General features: G+C 44.7%; 2 protein-coding genes across 18 annotated transcripts in view; both read right to left on the reverse strand.

Moving 5' to 3' along the window:
* The window catches only part of EXT2 (exostosin glycosyltransferase 2), a 72,535-nt gene extending 64,129 nt beyond the window's left edge, over nucleotides 1-8,406 (reverse strand). The window contains exons 1-6 of one of the 6 annotated variants that reach the window (XM_083838248.1): nucleotides 8,251-8,391; nucleotides 7,690-7,824; nucleotides 7,090-7,221; nucleotides 6,386-6,945; nucleotides 6,123-6,212; nucleotides 1,998-2,114 (exon numbers count right to left, since the gene is read on the reverse strand). In XM_083838248.1, the coding sequence (XP_083694374.1) occupies nucleotides 1,998-2,114; nucleotides 6,123-6,212; nucleotides 6,386-6,921 (743 nt within the window). In that variant the 5' untranslated portion in view covers nucleotides 6,922-6,945; nucleotides 7,090-7,221; nucleotides 7,690-7,824; nucleotides 8,251-8,391. Of the gene's footprint in view, nucleotides 1-1,997; nucleotides 2,115-6,122; nucleotides 6,213-6,385; nucleotides 6,946-7,029; nucleotides 7,222-7,689; nucleotides 7,825-8,250 lie in introns of all 6 variants that reach the window. The other 5 variants (XM_083838247.1, XM_083838250.1, XM_083838249.1 and 2 more) reach the window with 5 other exon arrangements.
* Nucleotides 8,407-14,936: 6,530 nt separating this feature from the next.
* Nucleotides 14,937-21,955, reverse strand: part of ACCS (1-aminocyclopropane-1-carboxylate synthase homolog (inactive)) — a 63,754-nt gene continuing 56,735 nt past the window's right edge. For all 12 annotated transcript variants that reach the window (XM_083837245.1, XM_083837246.1, XM_083837247.1 and 9 more), the window contains 10 exons: nucleotides 21,411-21,477; nucleotides 20,832-20,929; nucleotides 20,175-20,252; nucleotides 19,145-19,245; nucleotides 18,349-18,438; nucleotides 17,275-17,320; nucleotides 16,984-17,125; nucleotides 16,276-16,418; nucleotides 15,745-15,898; nucleotides 14,937-15,527 (listed from right to left, as the gene is read on the reverse strand). In XM_083837245.1, the coding sequence (XP_083693371.1) occupies nucleotides 15,229-15,527; nucleotides 15,745-15,898; nucleotides 16,276-16,418; nucleotides 16,984-17,125; nucleotides 17,275-17,320; nucleotides 18,349-18,438; nucleotides 19,145-19,245; nucleotides 20,175-20,252; nucleotides 20,832-20,929; nucleotides 21,411-21,477 (1,218 nt within the window). In that variant the 3' untranslated portion in view covers nucleotides 14,937-15,228. The remainder of the gene's footprint in view (nucleotides 15,528-15,744; nucleotides 15,899-16,275; nucleotides 16,419-16,983; nucleotides 17,126-17,274; nucleotides 17,321-18,348; nucleotides 18,439-19,144; nucleotides 19,246-20,174; nucleotides 20,253-20,831; nucleotides 20,930-21,410; nucleotides 21,478-21,955) is intronic.

Here is a 21,955-nt window from a genome sequence, read left to right on the forward strand (position 1 = left end):
AGTAATAATTTACCCCGATCAAGCCTGAACTCCAAGCACTGCTCCTTTGTCACACCCTTCCTGCACAAAGCAAACTTTTACATTTCAATTAGTAATGCTAACTGGCCACTAGATGGTACTCTGGAGACTACAGTTTGCTCCTCACAAAAAAATTAACACTGAACCTACAACACATCCATGAAACACAGACTCCTGCAGCATTTAGCTGGCTACACGGACATGAACAGTATGATCGAATCTCTCTTTACAGCAGATCCTACACACGCTGAGGCCTATCATCATGTTCACGCTTTCCAGACAGAAATACAAAGCATGCTCTCGCTCTGTGTTTAACTGTAAATAATACCTGAAATATATGAAGAATCGACTGGGATTCAAACAGATGCCCCTATACCGGCCAGGTCCAGGAGTATCATAATCAGGATCGTGAAATGTGTGACTAAAGCAAACCACTGCTGCACAGGTCCGTCCTGTAACTGACTGCGATCCCTTCCTTGGAGCAGCACAGAGCAACAGCAAGAGCACTACCCTTACCAGAGAAGACAACGAGCCAAAGTACAGTAATTTTTTTGGTCTGTAACTAGCAGCACCCCTTTCAAATCACAGTTTTCAACTCCAATTATTCATATTCTCTAAAGGATGATGTTAGAAGAAAGGACCTAAAGCTTCCGCACTTCCAAACCTGATCTTCACAATCAGTGAGCACGTCATTTACTCCCGCTGCCTCCATCTGCTCATCTTTTAAACCACAACGCTGGTAAGACCTTGCTACAGTGAAACATTTTCAGCTGTGTAGTTAAAGGCTTATGAAATGCGAAAAGAACAGCCTTTCATAATCAATTAAGATGTCTTCCGGACTTCTTCCTATTCTTTTTCTGAAGACAAGAATGGATAAGAGAAACCACAATTTCCCAGAGTAGTTCATTTTAAATGGCTAATTACGTTCTCTGATAAAATTAGTGCTTCATGTCCTACTTGTCTTGCTTTACTTCCAAATACAGTATATCATGGTGATTTCTTTGTACGTCTTACTCCAGTACTTTGTAAAATAAATAAACAAATAACACATCAGTATTAAAATCTCTGGATGTAACTATTCACCTAAACAAGTCAGCTCTCATTCTTCTGCTTCATAAGCACACACTACACGAGCCTCCTTAAGATTCTTTCTGCAAGAACTTCCTTTCTTCATAGCTCTATTTCTAGGCTTCTCCTTCTACCATGTCATTTTCAAAGGACTTCAGAACTACAAAAATATCTAAACTGATTTAGAAACAATGTATCTGTAAGACATACAGAGATAAATATCATGTCCTTGCTCCTGTTCTCCTGTTACATATTGGAAGTTTGCACTGTCTGATACTACTTGAAGCACACATGCTGCTCCCCATGATCCCTTTACCTCTTTGAAGTCACAATGGAGGTACAGCATGCTGCTTTTACCATTGCTATAGTAATCTCTTGCCCTTACTTTGCTTTTAAGCATCGTAAAATAAGTTGTCTGAAGAGATCATTTATTAGGGAATCTATATTACTTTGAATTACTGCCTTGCTTTACCTAAACGTTAAAAAAAATCACAATAACAACTATTTTTATTTAGTTCCAGTGAGCTGACTTGATATATTAGGCATATTGAACCTAATGCCACAAGAAACATTGCCACTCCATCATATTTCACACTTCAGTTTCTGGAGCGGGTCTCCTAAAACACTGTCAGGCTATCATTTATCACACTTCAGTTTCTGATGTGGGGAAAAAAGAAACTCTCAAAAGAAGTCCCCAGTTCATCACTAAACCACACCTGGGCAGATTAGACAAGGCTGTTAGCATTGGAACTGTCGTACATTTTAATAGCAAGATTCATGCATGAGCAGAACAACTCTTACAAAATTGCCCCAGCCCAACAACAAGCTGGCAGCTGTATTTATATTTTATCAGCATCCATATTAAACACAATATTGCATATATTTTGCCCAACTAATCAGGATTGCTTTACCCAGGTCCTCTTTCTGGCAGATCCACTTCCCCAGACAAAGGGCTGTAAACGGGAATACTGACATCGTAGCCTTGCCGGTAAGTCCATGTGGAGAAGCCTCCACCAGCTAGCAGAGCCCTGAAAAAGACAAGAAAGACCATAAACAGAGCGTGTAGATCATTCCAACTCAGCGCAGTATTTACTGATTAACGTTACCAGAACATCAAAAAGATGCATCTGAGATAACAGTTTTTCCCTCAACTTCTGTCAGTGGCATTTTCCCTGCAGTTCTTACATTCGCTTTGGTTTTCCTGAACTGGGCTTACTGCCAGGTTGGATCCAGTCATCAAGGGAATGTTTACAATTGCATATGATCACTGAGCAAAGAACTGTTTTTGCATTATTATAGGGAAATGGAATCTATTGCAGTCATTATGACCATCCTGCATTTTTGCAAGCTTACACATACCAAGTCAATTTTAACTAGCAGAAGAGAATGTGAACAGAAGAAAGCAATGCATCATCTGCAGTGCTGAAAGAAACAGGTGTGTTATCTCCTGTCCCGAATCTAGCTGCTCTGGAGTATGCCAGTAGAGGACATCAGCTTTTCAGTTACCATTTCATCCCCAGTGACCAGGTGGCACAACGAACACACCATCCTATTTCCAAAAGAAGCTCAGATTCAGCTTCTTTAGTGAGACTTCTTGAACAGCTGACTGTGCTTTTACTCCTTTGTCACCAAACAGCAGGGTGGGCTGTCCTTTAAACTGCCCTTGGGATACTGGGTCTGCCTGAATTACCATATAAAGTAAGATGCAGAAAAATATTTTTCCTGTTGCAGCTTCTCTCATTCTCTAGGCAAAGAAGCAGAACACAACACACCACTACTCCAGGCACTACAGAAAGCATCTCGAGGAGCTGCACCCACTGCAGCAGCTGTGATTACAGCCAGCAGTCTTACTGTCTATCACAAGCTTGCACGTTGTCCCAGTTCAGATTGGACCAGGCACGTCCCATCAGTAATCAAAACAGATGCATCAGAAGCAAGACAAGATGAGGCCAGATGTGCTGACAACCTATTAGGAGATACTCTACTTTTCAGTTACCACTGAATTAAATCCCTAGTATAGTGTTTAGAGCAGTTTTTCCACTACTGTTATATAATAGATTATTACTCTACTTAATTGTCATCCAAGACTGATTATTTTTTCCCCTTGGAACATGACACCCTGGTTAAACATCAGTGTGTTTTGCCTGCTTTAACTCCCTTCAGATGTGCCGCAGGATACTTCACTTCCTGCCCTGAACTGCAGCACGGTTGTTTAGCGTCCCAACTTCACAATCACATTTGGGCATAAACGTGACTCCACCCAAGCAGTCAAGCAGGCAGTTCTAAATGTCATTTAAGAAGCTCTTTGAAAATTGTAGGCTCTGGATTAGAGATGCAATTCAGTCTGATGACAATTACAGAACCAAAACAACTCGCTCTATTACCATCCAGACAGAGCACAAACTATTTGTAGGAGCAGAAATCAACTTGAGAACAGGATGATAAATCAAGCACGTGCCGAGTGAGAATTTGTGCTCTAAGTGCTTATTTGGGGTTCCTTTCCAGTGTTTTCCCCTCCTTGGTGGGGGCATGTACACGTTACGTGTACACTGCTATCATGACTAGGTCTCACCCTCGAAGTTGCATGTTCAAGGGCTTATCCACATCAATTCAACAACAAGCAGGGAGGAAGAAAAAAAAAACTGGCTTGGGTGTTGCTGTTCTTGCACTTTATACCTCTCTCCTCTTTTTATAACCCCCTAATTGGGAAACTACAACCAGATTGTTTTAATTGGATCCGGTGAAAACATGACAGCACCTCATCAGCCTTGAGAAAGCAGGTGTGTGTCATGCAGACCGTTACTTACACAAACCCACCGGGAACCAACACCATTTAAATAACTCCTCGCAGATTTTCGTTGTATGGTGCACTAAGGGAATAGAGATATTAACTCCTAACGTAGTCAAGATGAACAATCTTTAAATCGCACTGACCAACGAGGAGTAAGCCTGCTCCTAAGCAACTTTTCGCCACTTCTCAGGTATTGATCCTTCTTTCTCTCCAGGAAGTGCCCCAACTGGTCTGCGCTCTCGGTGTTTCTGCCCAGCTGCCATCGTCATCAGTTTTCTGCCAAATCTCACAAGTCACTGAAACCAATTCATCAATCGAAGCAGAAGGAAGAAGCATCTTCGTCCATATGTTGAATCCTACAGCTACAGAGTAGCTTAGTGAAAGAAATCCCTTCATCCACACTGTTGTACCAAATTCAATACCGCTTATTAACGAATAACAAAGAGCTTATATTTTAAGGTTTATGGCAGGAGATTACATACTTTATGGCAGCTAATACCAGCAACATAGCCTCCATGCCCCCAAGGCAGACTTCTATCTTCAAAATAATTGGAGTAAAGCACTTTTACACTGTCTCCTGGAAATTAGATTTAAAGACTTAATAAATGAACAACCACTCAGTGTGCTAACTTACCTAAACTTATCTAAAGTCTTTCACAGGTGTAGAAACACTATATAACTGAATTCCCCTCTGTGCAAAAGGTCTTACTTCACCTGGATTAATATTCTGCAGCTAATCAGCAGGACATGATTTTATCATATTCAAGATCCACTACTGTTCAATTCAGTATGACATCAGGTACAGGCTGAACAGAGAAGGGAACACATTCCCTGTGCAAACTGCACACACATTACCTGTGTATTTCACCACACATCCACAAAATCCTGCATACGAGTCCTTATGGAGATGTACCAGTACTGTTCAGACCTGCCACTCAAAATCCACCAAACTCCGCCGGCATATCTTTATGGTGGCCTGCAGCCACTCATCCCACTACACTACAAACAACTGTCCTTCACACTTTAAGTGCCCATTCAGTAACGTGTGGACATACTCAGATGAAGAAAGCAACCTGGTTCACTTACTCTGTGAGCTATGAACTAAGATCTCCAGAGGACTCCAAAATCATACTGTAACCACACACTGCAGCACTCAGGCCTCTTTGCTCCAGTGACCGGAATCTGTGCTACAATTAGTACTGTCTAATTGTTGGCTGCCTACAGAAATGAGTTTCCACCTTTTCTCAGTCCCACGCATTCCTTGTCATGGCCTCTCCACTGTATTACAGTTAGTGATTGTGCAGCCGCAGGGCAAAACAGTTCAGCAAGCTATGACAACAGCTGTTTGCCAAAAAAGGGTTTGATATTTTTTTACACAGTCCCAGAACAGTCCATTCCGTTAAACAGAACACTGTCAAATAAAAAATTCTTGTTAAGAAATACAAATCTTAAGACAACAGGTATGTACTAACAGATTAACAGGTTTGGTTACGTCAGAACAATGCTTGACTGCCCTCTTCAGGATAACACCCATCCATCTAACATTTCATACAGTCAAAAACTAAAGCATTAGTTCACAATCAGTGACGTAATTAGGAAGAATAAACAGACTCTTTGAACATGTCCAGAAAAAACACGTTCTGTTCTGGCATTGAAGAACGATGTTTTACAATGCCTTCGGTGCAAAGAAATCAAGATACACTACGCATGCAACATTCTTCGCAACTCTCCTGTATCTCAGGCAAGATTTTGTTGACAAACCATTCAGCAGAAGAAAGCTACCCTTGATCTTCAAGAGAGGGATCCAACTCAGCACAACTAAACACAAACACTAGCCCAGTAGAATCATATTCAGTAACAGCTTCTAAACTAATGACTTCTAATTTGCATCAAATGAGACATTCTGTAAAGACTTCAGGTTGGTAACACAAGATACAAGTCTAAATTGAAAATTCTCCATCCTTACAGCAAGCCCAACAGGTAAGACAAACAAATGCCACAGATCACATCCCTTGTAAAATTAAGAACGGAGTAAGCTACAGAATATCTGTCAGCAGGAAAAACTTGTCCTATACGAGACAGGGACTCGTCTACTTCCCTTTTTTTGAGAGGAGATGAAGCCATACTCCAGTTTTGTAAAGGCTAAGGAGCACATCCTTTGCTATCAGCTGCACTCCTGGGCTTGCTGCCTCTCCAATGGCATTTAAACTCAGATCTGTGCATTCAAATACAGCAAAACACATACCTATCCCTAGGAACGTCTAGTGCAGTGTTATAGTCTGGTGGCCCTCCGGGCAGCATATTGAAGAGCAAGTGATTTGTGCCTCGATCCCACCTACAGCAAAAGAAAGAACAGACAATAATTAGAGAGGTGCTCTCTACAAACAATAAGCTCTGTCAAAATCTAGCTCTAGCACTGACTCACTGAATCCTCCTCTTCTCCATCATTAACCTTAATTTTTTCCACTTGGGTTCTTCAAATTCCCACACTGAAGTTTCTGTATGTACCTGGATAACTGTGCCAAAGCCTGAGCTGTCTCCTTGATGCGGAGCGTGTTCTGATTGAGGACGTCTATGGACGGCACAAAAAGGCAGGCCCGGTTGACATCGTCAGTGTAGAACTCACTGTCAGAGATGGCAGTTAGCAGCTCGTTGTATTCCCTGGAAATGGTATTGCTCACTGACGTCCCGTATTCATCCACATACTTTTTCAGTGAGTAGATGTATACCTTGATTTTGTTTTTGGGATTGAAGCCACATCGATAGACATCAAAGCAGGTGTGCATCCGGCAGCTGAGGTCTCCCCGCTCAGGAATGGGGCTATCAGCAGGAAGCTTGACCACAGGCACATCATGGACACTGCGTTTTTCAACAGTCCAGTCGTTGGACGACTCGATGGAATGAGGCCAGAACTGGAACATTCCTGTGGCAATCAGGCCCAGCAGAACTATGGAAAAGAGAGTGATGTAGTAGATGCGATGCTTGGTTTTCATTCTTGGGATGAGGGCTGGACCCCGAGTGTTATATTTGGCCGACGCACACATAATGGAATCAATTATCTCTTGTCTCTGCAAGTTAGAAAGAGAGGAGTTTAAGGCTGAGCCCAGGAAGAGATGCATACTTATCACTGTACAGAGAACCGTTCACTTAACCCACTGAAGACAGGTTCTTTGCCTCAGCAGATTTACAGCGAAATTCCTTCAGACGCTCACATGTTCCACCGGAGCAAATGATGGCAACTGGTCAATACGCTGGGACTGCCACTTGGCTGTGACAACAGGAAGCTGATCTGCTGGGCCTGGTTACAAGAGAACGAGTTCTCACAGGTGGCACTCCACCTACAACTGAATGTATTACAGTAAACACCAAAAAACCAACATATTAACACACAGCTCAGCTGTGAGTGAAGAGATGCAGCCCGGCTATCACACAAAGGGCTGGTACCGGGGCATCACACAGAACGGGGGGTTGTGATATTGCTTCTAATGCCAAGTTACCTTTCTAACCAAATTATACAGGAGACCCACCACATCCGACCACAACGATACAAGAGTACATCTGGGAAGAAAAAGGCAATAACTTGTGGTCTTCGTTAATATGCCCTGGGTGGGGGGGAGGATGCTCTAGGAGTTGCAATGGCAGCCATATGAAGAAAAGCATTTAAAGAACAGTTCGCTGTGGGCTGATCAACACTTTTTAGCGAAGACCGCGATGTAATACGAAGTATCAAAAATCCCGTCACACAGTTGCTGTGAGTGTTGGTCAACCTTTCCAGCTCTTACACCCAGAACCGTGGTGCCGGCCACATTTACCTGCGGACCGAAGGGCCGGTCCCTGCTGCCTCGGGAAGCCGCTGAGGCCCTCAGCTCAAGCCTCTGCACCAAGCAGAAAGCTGTAGCTCCAACTCGGGTGCTCCACAGCGGGCACTTTTAAGGCTGGTAGGTTTTCTTTCTCGAAGAAGAACGCGGATGGTGTAATTACATGTTTTGGACAAAGACAGGGTGTTTTTTCGCTTTAAGAGCAAGAAAGCAGGTCGCACAGCCAACTGCACAGCGGACAACGAATACAAATACAAGAAGCGCCGTTACGGCACTCGGTGGTCTTAATAACCCCGGGTAACACTTACGAAGCAGTTCTTAACAAAGGGCTGTCGGGACAGGGCGGCTAAGCCCCGAAGTGCCTGCACTTCCACAGGGCAGCACCGGAGCAGCCCCCGACACGAACAACCGCCCTCGTACCGGCTGCTCTCGTCAATTTCCGTCCCCGTCCCGATTCCCCGACTCCGGAGGCAGCTCCCAGAGCCTCCCCGGCCCCGCCCGCCTCCCCTCCCCTCCCCGGGCCGCTCCGCAGCCGCCGGGCCGGCCCCGACTCACCTCCGCCCGCAGTCGCTCGGGCCCCAGCGCCCGCGCCGCCAGCCCGACGGCGGCCGCCGCCCCGCGGGGCTCCCCGCTGCCGCCCGCCGCCCTCCGCCGCCCCGCCGAGACCCGGCCCGGGCTGGCCCCGCCGGGCTGCGCACGCGTGCGGCCCCCCCCGGCCGCTCGGTGACCGCCGGCGGCGGCGCCGCCCCGCAGCCCCGCCACCGAGGCCGCCCTCCCGCGGCCGGAGGGCGCCGCCGCAGCGGCTCGGCGCTGCCCGGGCTGCCGCCGGGCTGGGGGCGCTGGCGGGGCTCGCGGTCTGGCCGCGTTCGCCTGGCAGCCCGGGGCTTGGGCAGAGTGGCTGGGAAGCCGCGCGGAGGAACAGGATCTGGGGGTGTTGGGCAATGCTCGCCTGAACACGAGCCGGCAGTGTGCCGCGGTGGCCAGGAAGGCAAACGGCATCATGGCTTGTATCAGGGATAGTGCAGCCAGCAGCACCAGGGAGGTGATCGTCCCCCTGTGCTCTGCTCTGGTGAGGCCGCACCTCGAGTGCTGTGTTCAGCTTTGGGCCCCTCACTACAAGAAGGAAGCCGAGGCCCTGGAGCATATCCAGAGAAGGGCTACGAAGCTGGTGAAGGGCCTGGAACACAAGTCCTGTGAGGGGCGGCTGAGGGAGCTGGGGTTGTTTAGTCTGGAGAAGAAGAGGCTCGGGAGACCTCATTGCTCTCTGCAACTGCCTGAAAGGAAGCTGTGGGGAGCTGGGGGTCGGCCTCTTCTCACAGATAACTAGCGATAGGACTAGAGGGAATGGCCTCACGTTGCACCAGGGGAGGTTTAGGTTGGAAATTAGGAGACATTTCTTCCCAGACAGAGCAGTCAGGCTTTGGAACGGGTTGCCCAGGGAGGTGGTGGAGTCACCGTCCCTGGGGGTGTTTAAGGAAAGGTTGGACCTGGTGCTTAGGGACATGGTCTAGTGGGTGATATTGGTAGTAGGGCAATGGTTGGACCAGATGATCTTTGAGGTCTTTTCCAACCTTAATGACTCGGTGATTCTATGAAACTTTCCCCAGCTGTCCTCAGGGGTGCCTGCTGACAGCAGGATAAATTCACGGCCCAAAACTCCAGCTGTTCCAGTCACAGGCACCGGTTTCACTTCAAAAAAGCAGGTGTTGACAAGGCGCACCATCGCCACATGTACGTGGGTGAACACAGCAGGCATGCCACGTCCCCACACAGACCCTCCTGTGTTAGCTCCCCTCACCTCAGCGTCCCTGGCTGCAAAGCTGCCCAGCAGCCACCTCCTGCCTTTCCCCTCACCCCCAGCACAAGCTCGCTCTGGCCTTTAACCCAGCAGCTTAAAATAGTGGCGGGTCTCCCTGCCCGGCGGTGCCCACCACGGCCCAGCTGTGCGACAAGGACAGACACCCAAACACCGTGCCACATCCAGCCCCCGCGGCGCCTGCTGGCACCTCCTTGCCTCCCTGATCCCACCCTCCAGCGGGAAGATGGCACAGCATATTGGCTGGGGCTGGGACATTTAAAGAGTCTTGCTGGCAGCTTCATCATCACTGCAGGAAAATTTGGAAGGCAGCGCAACTTTTTTGAGAGCTTAAAATGAAAGAAACGCAAGTGGCATCAGCTCTTTTATTTCCAAACAGCAAGAAAAAATGGAGGACGTAGTCTGTTTTGATAGAGATTTCCCTGAAACCACATCAGGGAGCCTATTGGTATTCCGGTGATGCTGCTGAGCCAGACAAGTCTGCAGCACAGCGCTATTTTTAGACTGCAGGTTGCCATTTATAGCTTGTAAAAATATTCATCAGCATCTGGGTAACAGGCTATCAATTTTTATAAATGTACAAGGGAGATTGCATATTTTACCTCACTTCGCTTCGCCCTTCGTGTCTTGCCTTATTTGACCCTTTTGAGGTCATCTGGGAATTTGTTGTTAAGTGCCTTGCCATCACGCCATACATTCGCCTGCTGTCGCATACAGCACCGTGTATTTTCTGCTGGGGCGATCAGTGCACAGGACAGAAAGAAACAACCGCAGAGCCCCGCCATGCTGGGTCTGCATGCATGCAAAGCAGCTGCAGGTGAGGTTGTGGGGTACCTGATGCAGCCAGTGCTGGAAGCAGCACATACTGAAAACTCCTTTGTAATAAAAAAAAAATCATATTAAAAGGCAAATAAGAAAGGGAAAACAAATGGCTTGGGGACATCTTTTCCACCTTATTTTCAGCCCGTGGCATAGCATAAGTAAAAGTCATAGCTCGTATTTTACTTCTGAAACATCAGCTAATGGCTGCTACCAATAATCCAGGTACTGGGCTGAACGAAGCAGTTTGGCACTGGTGTAAGAAAAAGCAGGATATTGTACCGGATAGAGCACTGCCTTACCTCGCTAGTTCAGTATATGCCACAATTAAATGATAACCTCATTTATGTCATTGAGTTTACAACTAGACTGAGCAATAAACTGCATCCAGCAGCTACTTGCACAGCTGTAGCCTCTCGAGCCATCACACACCTCCAGTGGTGCTGCACCGTGGTCTGTGGCACAGGGCAGCAAGTAATATGCCTGACCTCATAACCTGAGGACAATTTTACTGCCTTCCCCAACCGAAAGGAGAAAGAAATGTAAGTATCTGCTGCTATAGCTCCTATGGAAGGATGTGAGCTGTGAGGAGATGCAGTTGAGCATCCTGCAAAGAAGCCCTAATGTGACAGCAGCACAGAGACTGAGACGCTCTTGGTGTATTTCCCCTGTCCCCACAGCCCCCAGCTGTCACGCTGTGCAGAGGCACTCGTGTTTCACCAAGCGAGTGCTCCCTGCAGTGCGTGGGCAGCACACTCACACCTCGCTGGCCAGCAGCGTCGAGGGGACGGAGCTGCTAAAAACAGCATTTCCTCGCGGTGTTTTTCCAGACTATTTTTGATTCTCCATTTTGATAAGGTCGACTGGCTCGTTACTAAAAATAACTGATCCCGGCAAACTGAGGACAAAAAGCAGAGTATTTATAACCATCTCTGACTAACGTACGTTTGTCACTGGTCAGTTGCCAGTGCTTTATGTAAGCTGGTAATAAATAAAGCAAAAATTGGAGTGAAGAATGAGTGTACCTTGCTCCTCTGATTTTCTCAGTCAGAATACACATATTTTTGCATATATCCTTGTAGGTTACCTTGTTTTCTTCATGACGTAATCTGATTTGCCTCAGAAAAAAAAAAAAAAAACAAAAAAACAATGATCTTCTCTTAGTGAGCCTGTCTCACTAAAATGGCTGCACATGTATTTAGAAGTGCAAAAATGGCTATATTTTTTGCATGCCTGATGCTTTAGATGTAGGTGTGTTTGGGGGGGGGGGGGGGGGGGGGAAGGATTCACATAGCTTTCTCCATAAAGGTTTTTTACCCAGCCGTTAGTCTGACCATCTCTCTGATGAAATGTAATCCTGCTGACAGTGAGAGAGCAGAGGAATTCCCTAACTGAGTAACTGAAAAAAATTACCAATATAAATGATAATTTGACCCAAAAAAAAAACACATTTTGAAAAATTGGGTGGTTGGGGACGAAGGGAGCACACAACCCTTGGCTCTGCTCACCGCTCTGTTGTCAGCAGTCTAATAGAGAAAGAGAACCTTTAAGGTATTAGCTTTTTTTTTTTTAATCTAAAAAAATATATCAAAAAAAAAAATCTATCATGCAGTACATTCCAGCAGCAGCCCTTCTTCAGTTAAGGTAGAGGATTATTTAGTGAATATTTTCCCTCAGTATTTGCCAGGAATACCCATCTTCACAGATCTGTTCCTTAAGTATGCATGATTCTTCATAAATATGTATCTGGACTGGGCCCAACCCGTGCTGTTCAGTTAGCTGCAGTGTAACACACGTTAATAATATGGAGATTTACTGATCTTCCCCTCCCACAAACACGGACACATGAAGGTTAGACCTGAAATATTGATTAGGGCAGTTTCTATGACAGAAAGCTGTGCTATATAGGAAATTACCTCTTCTAACTGAAAAACTCTGAACACTCCCCTGGGATAAAGAGAGTAGAAAAAAAAAAAAAAAGAAAAGAAAAACAAGAAAGAAAAAAGAAAAACAAGACTGGAACTATACCTGGAAAAAAAAAAAAAAAACACAAAGCCATCTACCATCCTTTCTGTACTCAAATGAATCATAACCTGAAAACAAAAATTACAAGCAAAGTGGATTTTATCATTGTTTAACTACAGTGGACATAAAGTGGACATAAGCAATGAAAGCACCGTGTTATACACATCTTGATGGTAATTCTTATTTTAGAGAAATGCTAAAAAAATATCTCTCTGACCAGCTTCATCATTTCAGCTACTGTTCTGTTTGCCTGTTGCCTGCCAGACTGGAAAAAGAAATGCAGGGGGCACTCAGACCTTATTCATTTCTGCATCTTTTTTTTTTTTTTTCTCTCATGTACAGATTTGCCATGCAGGGGAAAAAAAAAAAAAAAGGGCACATTAATGATGATGATGAGCAATAGTGTGCACAGCGAACATCTGACACGGAGGCAGCAGAGGGAACAAAACACTCACACAGGCACAGCCTGGGGAGGACAGCGTGCCCGGGGGGCTCTGGCACCGAGAGCCCCCGCCATGGCTCCACTGAGCTCAGCCTTTCTCCCATCAGAATATTCGGGCACCAAGCAACAGCCAATTCAACCCCTGTACAGGAACACTCAGGAATTTCTTAATGTTCAACAATTCTTTTCAACCAGAGGCCATTTTCAAGGCTTTTTTTTTTTTTTTTTTTTTTTTTACAGTCAAAGTGAATGCTGCCTATTCACCAGCTCCTGATACCACATTTCTCTCTTCCCTCATTTACAGGTTTTTGTTTGTTTGCTTTTTAACCATGATGAATCTAACCTGCCTCAGTGGAGAGCTCCTCAGGTGCTAAACCTGAAAACACATGGAAAAAAAACATGCATTTCCCCTGCTATTTTCAGTCACCATAAACTCAGATGGAAGTGACTTTGGACAACATTATATTAGCTGTGGGGATTTTGAAAATATACTGCAGCCTCTTTCCTACAGAGAGGTGTGTTTAACTGGCTGCTTCCACACAGACAGTACCAAAAATGTGCTTTCTGAACAATAAACATCTACATCTATGTGAATGTTGTACAGTAACATACTCCAGCCATAGAAATGACTAGAACATCCAAACAAAAGTAGGAGGAATTAATGGCTTGAAATTCTTATAAGAATCCCCTAAAATACAGTTTTAACTGCTGTCTATACAGCCTTACTTTGTTCTTCATTTCAAAGAGCTTTCTCCCTAAATTTTTGTTGCAGATACTCCTTGGGGTACATAAATAAGAGGAGCAAGCCAGTAAGTCCATTTGTATATTGGCTGCACATTTTACCTCCCACTCACATAAGGAGACCTGTCTTGTGCTATAGCCTTCTTTGTGGACGATCAGGAGCACATGCAAAATTATAATAACCTCAGAATGTCTTTAGAAAAACTGTGCACGGAAAAATAATAAACTACTAAGCAAATATGATGCTTCTATCTATTCCCATCACTCATCTTACCACTCATCTCACCAACCTTTTCTCCTCTCCCCGGTGTCTGAGGTGCACCCGTTCCTTCTAGCAGCAGCACGACCTTCTCCTCAGCAGCTGGTCAGACTCTGCTCCTCATTGTCCCCGCAGTTCTCCACAGCTAACTCACCACAGTTCAGCTGCAGTAATTATTTGCTCCCTTTGCCATGGTGATTCAAATTATGATATGCACACATGCCTTTGCTCTTCAGTTGTGATCAGCAAGTTCAAACTACTTTGACAGCACACAATTTACTCTGAATTTTATCTTTCACCTCTCTAACTCATTACTTAAACAGATTCCATAATGCTACCAAGATGTAACTTGGCACTGCCAACAAATTACAAGAGGAGAATGGTGCACCTCAATGTCTTTAAAAATGGAAAAGAGAGGAAGGAGAGGAGACCAAAGAATACTATTTAGTCAAAAAATTACCTTGCAAATTGACAAATGTAGTAGTCCAGGTAAAAAATTGCTTTAATTATCCTGGTAACGGTGAAAGGTGCCACTATGGAAGCCCGTGGGCTTAAAGCAGGTACATCTAGCAGAATGGTACCAGAAGCATTCTCAGCATCATCCTTGCCAATAACCTCACCGCTAACAGGATGGGATGGACTTCCATGAGTAGGAAGGCTGCAGAGAGTATGTCTGCTTTCCATCACCTCTCCACGCTTAGCTCTTCAGTGGACACCATGAGCCAAGAGGCCAATAGGTGCCTTTTATTTACACAAGGAGAAGGACAGAAACAGAGGCATTTCACCAGCCAAGGGGGTTAGATACTGTCTGATCTGAGAACAGAATGGAAAACAACTCAAAATGAAAAACTTTTACAGAACCCAAACTAAATGATCATGTTCTAAGAGCCTCACTCATGCAGATGGCCATGTGTGCATGCTTATTTAATCCTAGCTGAGGCTACCTTTGGGCTGACACTGTGTTCTATCTCCCCAAAACATTTCTTTGTGAAAGCAGTCATCTTCCGGCACTGAAAAAATTAATTATTTCTGGGCATCATTCAGGAAAAGGCAAACTTCACACATGTTAACAATGTCATGTCTCCATCTTCCCAGAAAGAGTGAAATAAGCATAAAAAAGACACTGCAAGACCTTCTAAGAGAGTTAAGAGCATATTCATTAGAAATGAAATACAAAATACAGTGATGCAGCAGGACGAGGGGTAGCAGGTGAACAAGACCCCCATCATTCCTTACCCTCACCCCAATCCGAGGAAAGCACCTATATAATACAAATCAGAGATCTCCAACAGGGGGTTGAGGAGGGGTTTTACAAAGTGATTTTCTTGCTATACAGAAAATATATTATTTGCTGGAAGTCAATGCTGAGCTGTTAGGGGCCCAGGGCCAGTCACTCGGTGCTCAGGAACACCCCTGGAGGCACACTGACCCCTACTGTTTCCCCACCAGTTTGCTGAACACATCGTAGATTTCTGGCTTTTCCTGTGCAAACTGCTCTGCTGTATTTTTCTGTAGCCAGTCAGACGAACGCATCTGCTGCTGCAGGAGGCCAATGAGGTCACCGAGGTTGGAGCTACCAGAACAGGTAGGTTCCTGGTGGCGGGATACAAAAATTACTTCATCTGTGCTATCTGCTTTGCCATCCTGATCTGACTGACAAGGCTGCTCCTTTTCCTCAGCCAGTATCTCCTGCTCTCGCTCTTCCAAAACCTTGCGGATCCGCTGCATACCTGCAGAGGTATAAGGAGGGGAAACATTGGTGGATTAGTTTAAGCCACAAGGGTCTCCAAATCCCAGTCAGATCCAGAAAAATTTGGAGGGTGGAAGGAAAGGAAGGAAGCACGGGGAAGACAAGGATCATAATAACAGGATAGTTTAGGATTAAGGAGAGGAGGAAACAGTGCTGCAGAAACTCCGGTGGGAGGAAGAAGGGAAAACATCACTCACCCAGCTGTAGTCGGTGGGTCTTGTCAGCAAAAATGATGCGGAACCATCCAGGTTCACTGCACTCAAAGGCTTTGCCGCAGGACAGGAGGACCTTGTTATCGAGAAAACGCCTCCAGAGCAGCATCTCCTCCTCAAATGTTCCTGTCCTAAGGTACTGGGAGAGTCACCAGAAGGCCAGAGGTTAGTCACATATAGGCTAACTCACTGAGATCCTCATGAATTTGTGATTCCCATGAGGTCTAAAAAGGCCAGGGGAGACACCTTTTACCTCTGAAGTACAGCAGTTGTGATAAAAAGGAAGAAATGGGGAGGAAAGTGGCTTGAGAGCAGTAAGATTCCTGCAAGGAGGGAAATGCACAGACAGACGAAAGGAAAAGCACGCACAGAAATACGAGGCAGTCCCTCCCTCTGCTCACATCAGATGGGGTTTTAACAAAATGCATATCGCAATATTGAACTTTCCCCTGGACGCAGTTGCACCATGTGCCTGCCCTTGTCCCGGGAGAAGCCTCCTTTCCTAGGACTACCAACCTTTCTGAAGTCAATCCAGACAAAGAAGCCTGCGTTGCGGTTGAGAAAAGGAACCCCAAGTGTCTTCAGCTCATCTGTCACATATGTATGGGCAGCTTTTAGGCGGGCGTGGTTGGCCCTCAGGTACACCTGGTTGATCCAGTCTAACCAAAAGGAGAAGAAAAAAAAATTACAAACTGACTAAGAATTCAGATCTGTTAAGGTTTCTAAAATACTCACAATGCCTTTTTATATTTCACCTTTCGACTCCTTTTTTGTTTCCTCAAAAAGCAGAAATGGGACAAGAACTATATAGCAATTTAATGTCTGTGTGTATCTTCTTCACCATTTCCCTATAGTCATGGCTTTTGCAGCTATGGACTGTTAGCACCCCAACCAGGGCAAAGCTAGAATCCCAGTTCCATTTCCCTCTTCCCACAAGGCTGTACTACTCTTTTGTCTCTGCTCATCTGGTTCTGTACAACACTGGCTACTTCTATACACTTAGCTTCTTCGGAGCTGCTCCTCTAACTCTGCTGCTGAGGAGCTCTGCAGAGATGTTGCTCTGCTGTGGAACTGTCAGCCATGGCTTACACGGGCAGCTTCAGGATCAGGGAAGGCTGCCAACTGCACATACAAGAGACCATTTGGGAGAGTAAGGGGACAGGATCCCACGAGGTACCAAGACACACAGACAGCAGAGGATCCCACATGAAGCTGCTGACTCACCTCTGTCTCTAAGCAGCTGTGCAACCTTGTGCTGGACAGGTCCACAGACCCCGTGGAAGTAGCACAAAGAAGCCACCGCATTAGCAACATCTTGGTTCTCTGTGTACAAAGTACCAAAGCGAATCCCAGAGACAGCAAAATCCTGCGGAAGACACAGAGAGACTACTTTATTGCACAGGAAGGCTGGGATCCTAAAACCATTGCCTTGTTCTTTCTTGCATAAGGAACCTGAGGACAGCAAGCCAACCACAGCGGTGAGGAAGCCACGGCACAGTGGCAACCAGCACTCACCTTGCTTATTCCCCACATCACATGGGTCCTCTGTGGATCAGGCAATCTGTATGTAGAAGGATGCAGATGGGCAGTTAGTGTCATAGGTGCTGAAGCTTTTGGGTCACCAGCGCAGCATTGCGAAAACAGAGAGGCAGCATTACACAGTGACAGGCAGCGCAGCACGGAACATCAGTCAAGAGGGAAAATCCAGATCTGACCTAACTTCAGAAGCAAGGAACTCCCAGGAACTAATTTCAGATGAGATTTTTAGGTATTTCAGATATATAGATACTTCCAGTAAGTGCTGTACTTCACGCGCAGATTTTCTGCATGTATATAGCTTGTAAATTTAACGCTAAAAATCAATTTCTATTGATTTCCATTTCTAAGAATTTAAAGCAATTTTCTTTCTTTCAAACCACAATACTTCGCAGAAGGAGACTCTTCCTTTGCAATGCTGTACATCCAAGCTCAGCAATGCTGAGAAAACAGCCAAGTACAATTTTATTTCCTTGCAAATGAGCATGAAAAGAAAGATAACACCATTGGCGAAAACCAGAAAGAAAAAACAATTATAATATACATATATTAAAATATGAGTTTTGCAAAAAATTTTGTATCATTAAATTAATACCCAATAAAACCCATTCTCAAATCTGTAGTAACACTGTGATCCGTGACTACTGTATGAAAAAAAAGAAAGTAAACAGCAACAGAAGGTCTTTATAGCATCAACAGAAACATGGGAAAGAGGCAGCAATGTTTAAACAGGAAAGAAAAGCCTCACTCTCAAGAAATGAAACATTCATTGCCATTCTGGGGGGACTGGCACAAGCAAGTACCAAAGCACACGCTGGAAAGGGTATCACAGCAGAAAATTAACTAACATGTTTTCCTTGCTAGATTTTTCCTTGCACTTGAAAAAAATGCATTTGCCATTCAGAAATTACAACAATAATAATAAAAACAAACAATGTAACGCAGATTCAGAATTTGCTAGCTCATGACTTAACTTCCAGTCACAAGTTCTCAGCAAGGCATCATGTTGAATTGTCACTGGAAGATGGCCAGGGAAGTAGGAGCTGATTTTACCTGTCCATGCCTAGGACACTGTGAAACGTGGCTGATTCATCAAAAACTGACAGCATGTAGATCTCATCTACTATCACATGCAATTCATGTCTGCAAAAGGACAAAATGGAAGTTACCAAAAAATGCTGCTTCTGGCTTAGAAGCAAAGAGTAAGTCAGGATTCCGCAAAGACTGGCTTTATACAAAGAAGAGGGACACCAAATTTTGCAGCACAGCAGCACTTTTCAACAACTCGGAAGGTCTATTATGTGTACGTTGAACTGATTTGAGTTATATCCAGCTAATTGTTACACACTGCAACCATATAATGAGATAAAATTTCAGTCATTTCCAAAGCACTCGTGAAAATTAACTGCTGTAGGTACTACCCTTCTAGAGTACGATGTATCATCATCCACTCAGAATTGACCAAATTTCAGAGAGCAGCAGCGATGAAGCTGGGAAGCCATATTCAAATATTTCTTTTTCTCTGTACATACAGAAAAACTGGGAGGAAAGGAACTCAGATTCCTACCAAAGACACACAGCGCAATAGTGTTTGCTAGGACTGCCAAGGAATAAAGCTTCTATTCCTTGACACAAGTTGCCTTGCCACTCCAGATGACTGGAAGGTCCACGCTCCCTTCTCCCCGACAGCCCTCTCTCCTCTCTTAAGCCTGCTGTGCGCTGTGTGAAGAACAGGCTTTATGCCCGACTGAGAAAATATTCACATATAAATTAGGAGAGAGCAAGTAGTCCGCCAGACTCTGAAAGCCGTATCTGACTCAGGATACCTCAGCTCTCCAAATTGACATACCTTTTAGCAAATTCCAGGTAATCCCGTAATTCTGACAAGGAATAGATGTCCCCAAGGGGATTTTGGGGATTCAGTAGAATTAAGGCCCTTACAGTGATACCCTGCAGAACAAAAAATGCAATAGTAAGAGAGCATTCATCGCGGGATAGATTTTCAGTTCCTCCACTGGAGCACTGAATGCGACACAAGACTCCCCTTCAGCTTCCACCACGACTATTTCACCCCAAAGGTTAGATTTGTATGAGAAAACTTTTAGCCACAAATTAAGATATTTTTATAATTACAGCACTTGCAAAGGGAACTGGGGAAAACACATAGAATCAATCTATGATTTATGAAAAGGGGGAGTTCTGCTATGATTGCTGCCATCTGGTAAGCCAATTTATAACAAAGATGCTCTCACACATTCTCAGCGTGGAAGAGAATTGTGTCTGAGCTGTATCAGCAATCAGGAAGTAACAGATTACTGAAGGTTGCCCATGAATGAGGCAAGAAAGATCGGAATTTGAGCTACGTGGATGCAAATTGCTCACATTTAGAGAACGTGTGGCTGGAGATGTCAGAGCCAGTAATGATCTAAAGATGCAGCTAAACCTACACTGGGTTTAGGACAATTTCAAAACCTACAGACTAAATATTCAGAAACAATCTGCACTTGCCTTCTAAATTTGCCCCTCCTGCGAATACTCTTGATGGTCTTACTTGATTCTGCTGCACTAAACTCAGCTGGCCTTCCCAAAGGAGAAACTCTAGGTAGTCCCCACATTGTAGCGCATGCCCAGGTACGTATGACACCGTGGGATTCCTCTTGCAAGTGAGGCTGAGTACTCTGCCACAAGTGCAAACAGGATTTGCAAGGAGCCTGATCTCAGGCTTTCTGTAAGGACCATGAGAAAGCCAGGTGCTAGGTTTCGAAATTGTTTTGGTCTTCAGGCCATTTCTGGGACCAGTCATTTCAAACATACTGTCGACTTAATAAAAAGAATTTGAATGCTTGTAGACCAATAATAAGAAGCTCAGCTACACTCACCTCTGCACGGGCATCCTGCAAGGCTTTTTCCAGTTTTTCCACTGTAAGCTGAAAAGGCCGAGTGCTTGTTCCAGTAATCTGAAAGACACCACAAAGACACAAAAAAGGCCAAATTATTTCAACAGAGTCTGCCTTGAGCCATTCCCCTGAGAAACATCCCCCAAAACAAAATAAAAACCCAACAATAATGACCAACAAAAAAGAGCATCCACTCTTATCTTTTTATAATACAGAACGAGTAAATAAATAAAATCAAAGAAACGTTCATCACAGACAGGCCACAGGCACAGAATTCTCTGGCCATTCTTAATAACTCAAGCAATGCCAAATCTCCATGTGCTTTTTGACCCCAGACCACCTCTAGTAGGACAGCACATACTTCTGTCTCAAAGGTTCAAAATGGCCATCTTCCCCCCTCAACAGCCATTACTACACATTTATAGGAAGTAAGATACAAGAAAAGGAGAAGACTGGAATCCAGATTTATGCCCTCAAACAAGTTTCTTGAAAACTATGTGTCCAGTTTCCCAACAATAAATGGGAAAACACCCATAGGCTGCTGCCTAGCCTTGTCCTGAGGTCCCCAAAGCTTGACGCTTTCCTGTGCCAATTATTTTTTGACTGCAGAGGTTGGTACTCCCTCCTCTCAATTCTTACCTTACTGTCTAAATAGGCGTACACCAGCTTGACATTGCCATACAGAAAGACGCTCTGGGTGATACCACCATAAAAAGGAGTAGCAATCAGAACAGCCTCTGGAACCAAGATGACAGAATTTGTCAGCGACAGGCCCCAGTCCTTCTCTCTCTCCTAGCATATTTCAGCTAAGCATGAAAGCTTTTCTACAGTTATGTCCTCTGGAAACATTTTAATGTTACTGCCTTTTTCTCTACTTTCTTTCTGTATTAATTCTTCAGTCTTCTGCAGGAACTAGGACACTGTACATCCACCCTCAGTAACCCTTGTAAGCTTGAGCATAGCCCACATTTAGTGGGCTAAGCAGAGCACCCTGAAACAGTAAGGACAGACAGGGCGAGACACAGAGTGTGAGCACCAGAGATCTGCAGACTGTGAAGGTGATGAATTTCACAACACAATGCTGCAGGAAACAAGAACCTTGCAGTAGACTAGTGCCAATTCCTACACTTCACTTCTATCAAACAACAATTAAACTGAGTAACTCATTATTTCCGAAGACAAATAAACATTAAAAACATCTCTCAGCAATCCACTTACCTCCTGGATCACAAAGGACTGTAGCTAACGCAGAAAACAAAGAACCACAACCATTCAGAACAATCACCTAGAGAAGAGAGAGAAAGGTTAGTGATAAATCAGTCCATAGAAAGATACCACCACAGAAAATAATTTTTAACAATATCAACAAAATGTATTTGCTCCCTAATTCTCTAGCACGGATGTTCCCAGAATTTTCCTGCTGAATTCCCACTTCTACCAGAAATAACTTTAATCCTGTACTCTGTTGCATGATACTTTGTCCAGATGTCTTTCTTGATTGTAATAAGCAATATAGTATTTAGAAACAGCAGGTTTTATGTTGGGAAAAATTTAGTTCTCAAGCTTTAGAAAGGCAAAATCCTTTTCACCAGCTAATACGCATTATCTTCTCTTTGTGGTAATGGTCTCATACAGGGCAAGTTTGACTCCTGCTTCCAGAAGACTGACGTGCACAGGTCCCACGAGTTCAATCCAAGCATCAGGTTGAATCTGCTGCCTTGGAGGGGCAATGATCAGCAAACTGATCAGTCACAACTTCAGCA

This window comes from Anser anser (assembly GCF_964211835.1).
Source record: "Anser anser genome assembly, chromosome: 5".
Taxonomy (NCBI): Eukaryota; Metazoa; Chordata; class Aves; order Anseriformes; family Anatidae; genus Anser; species Anser anser.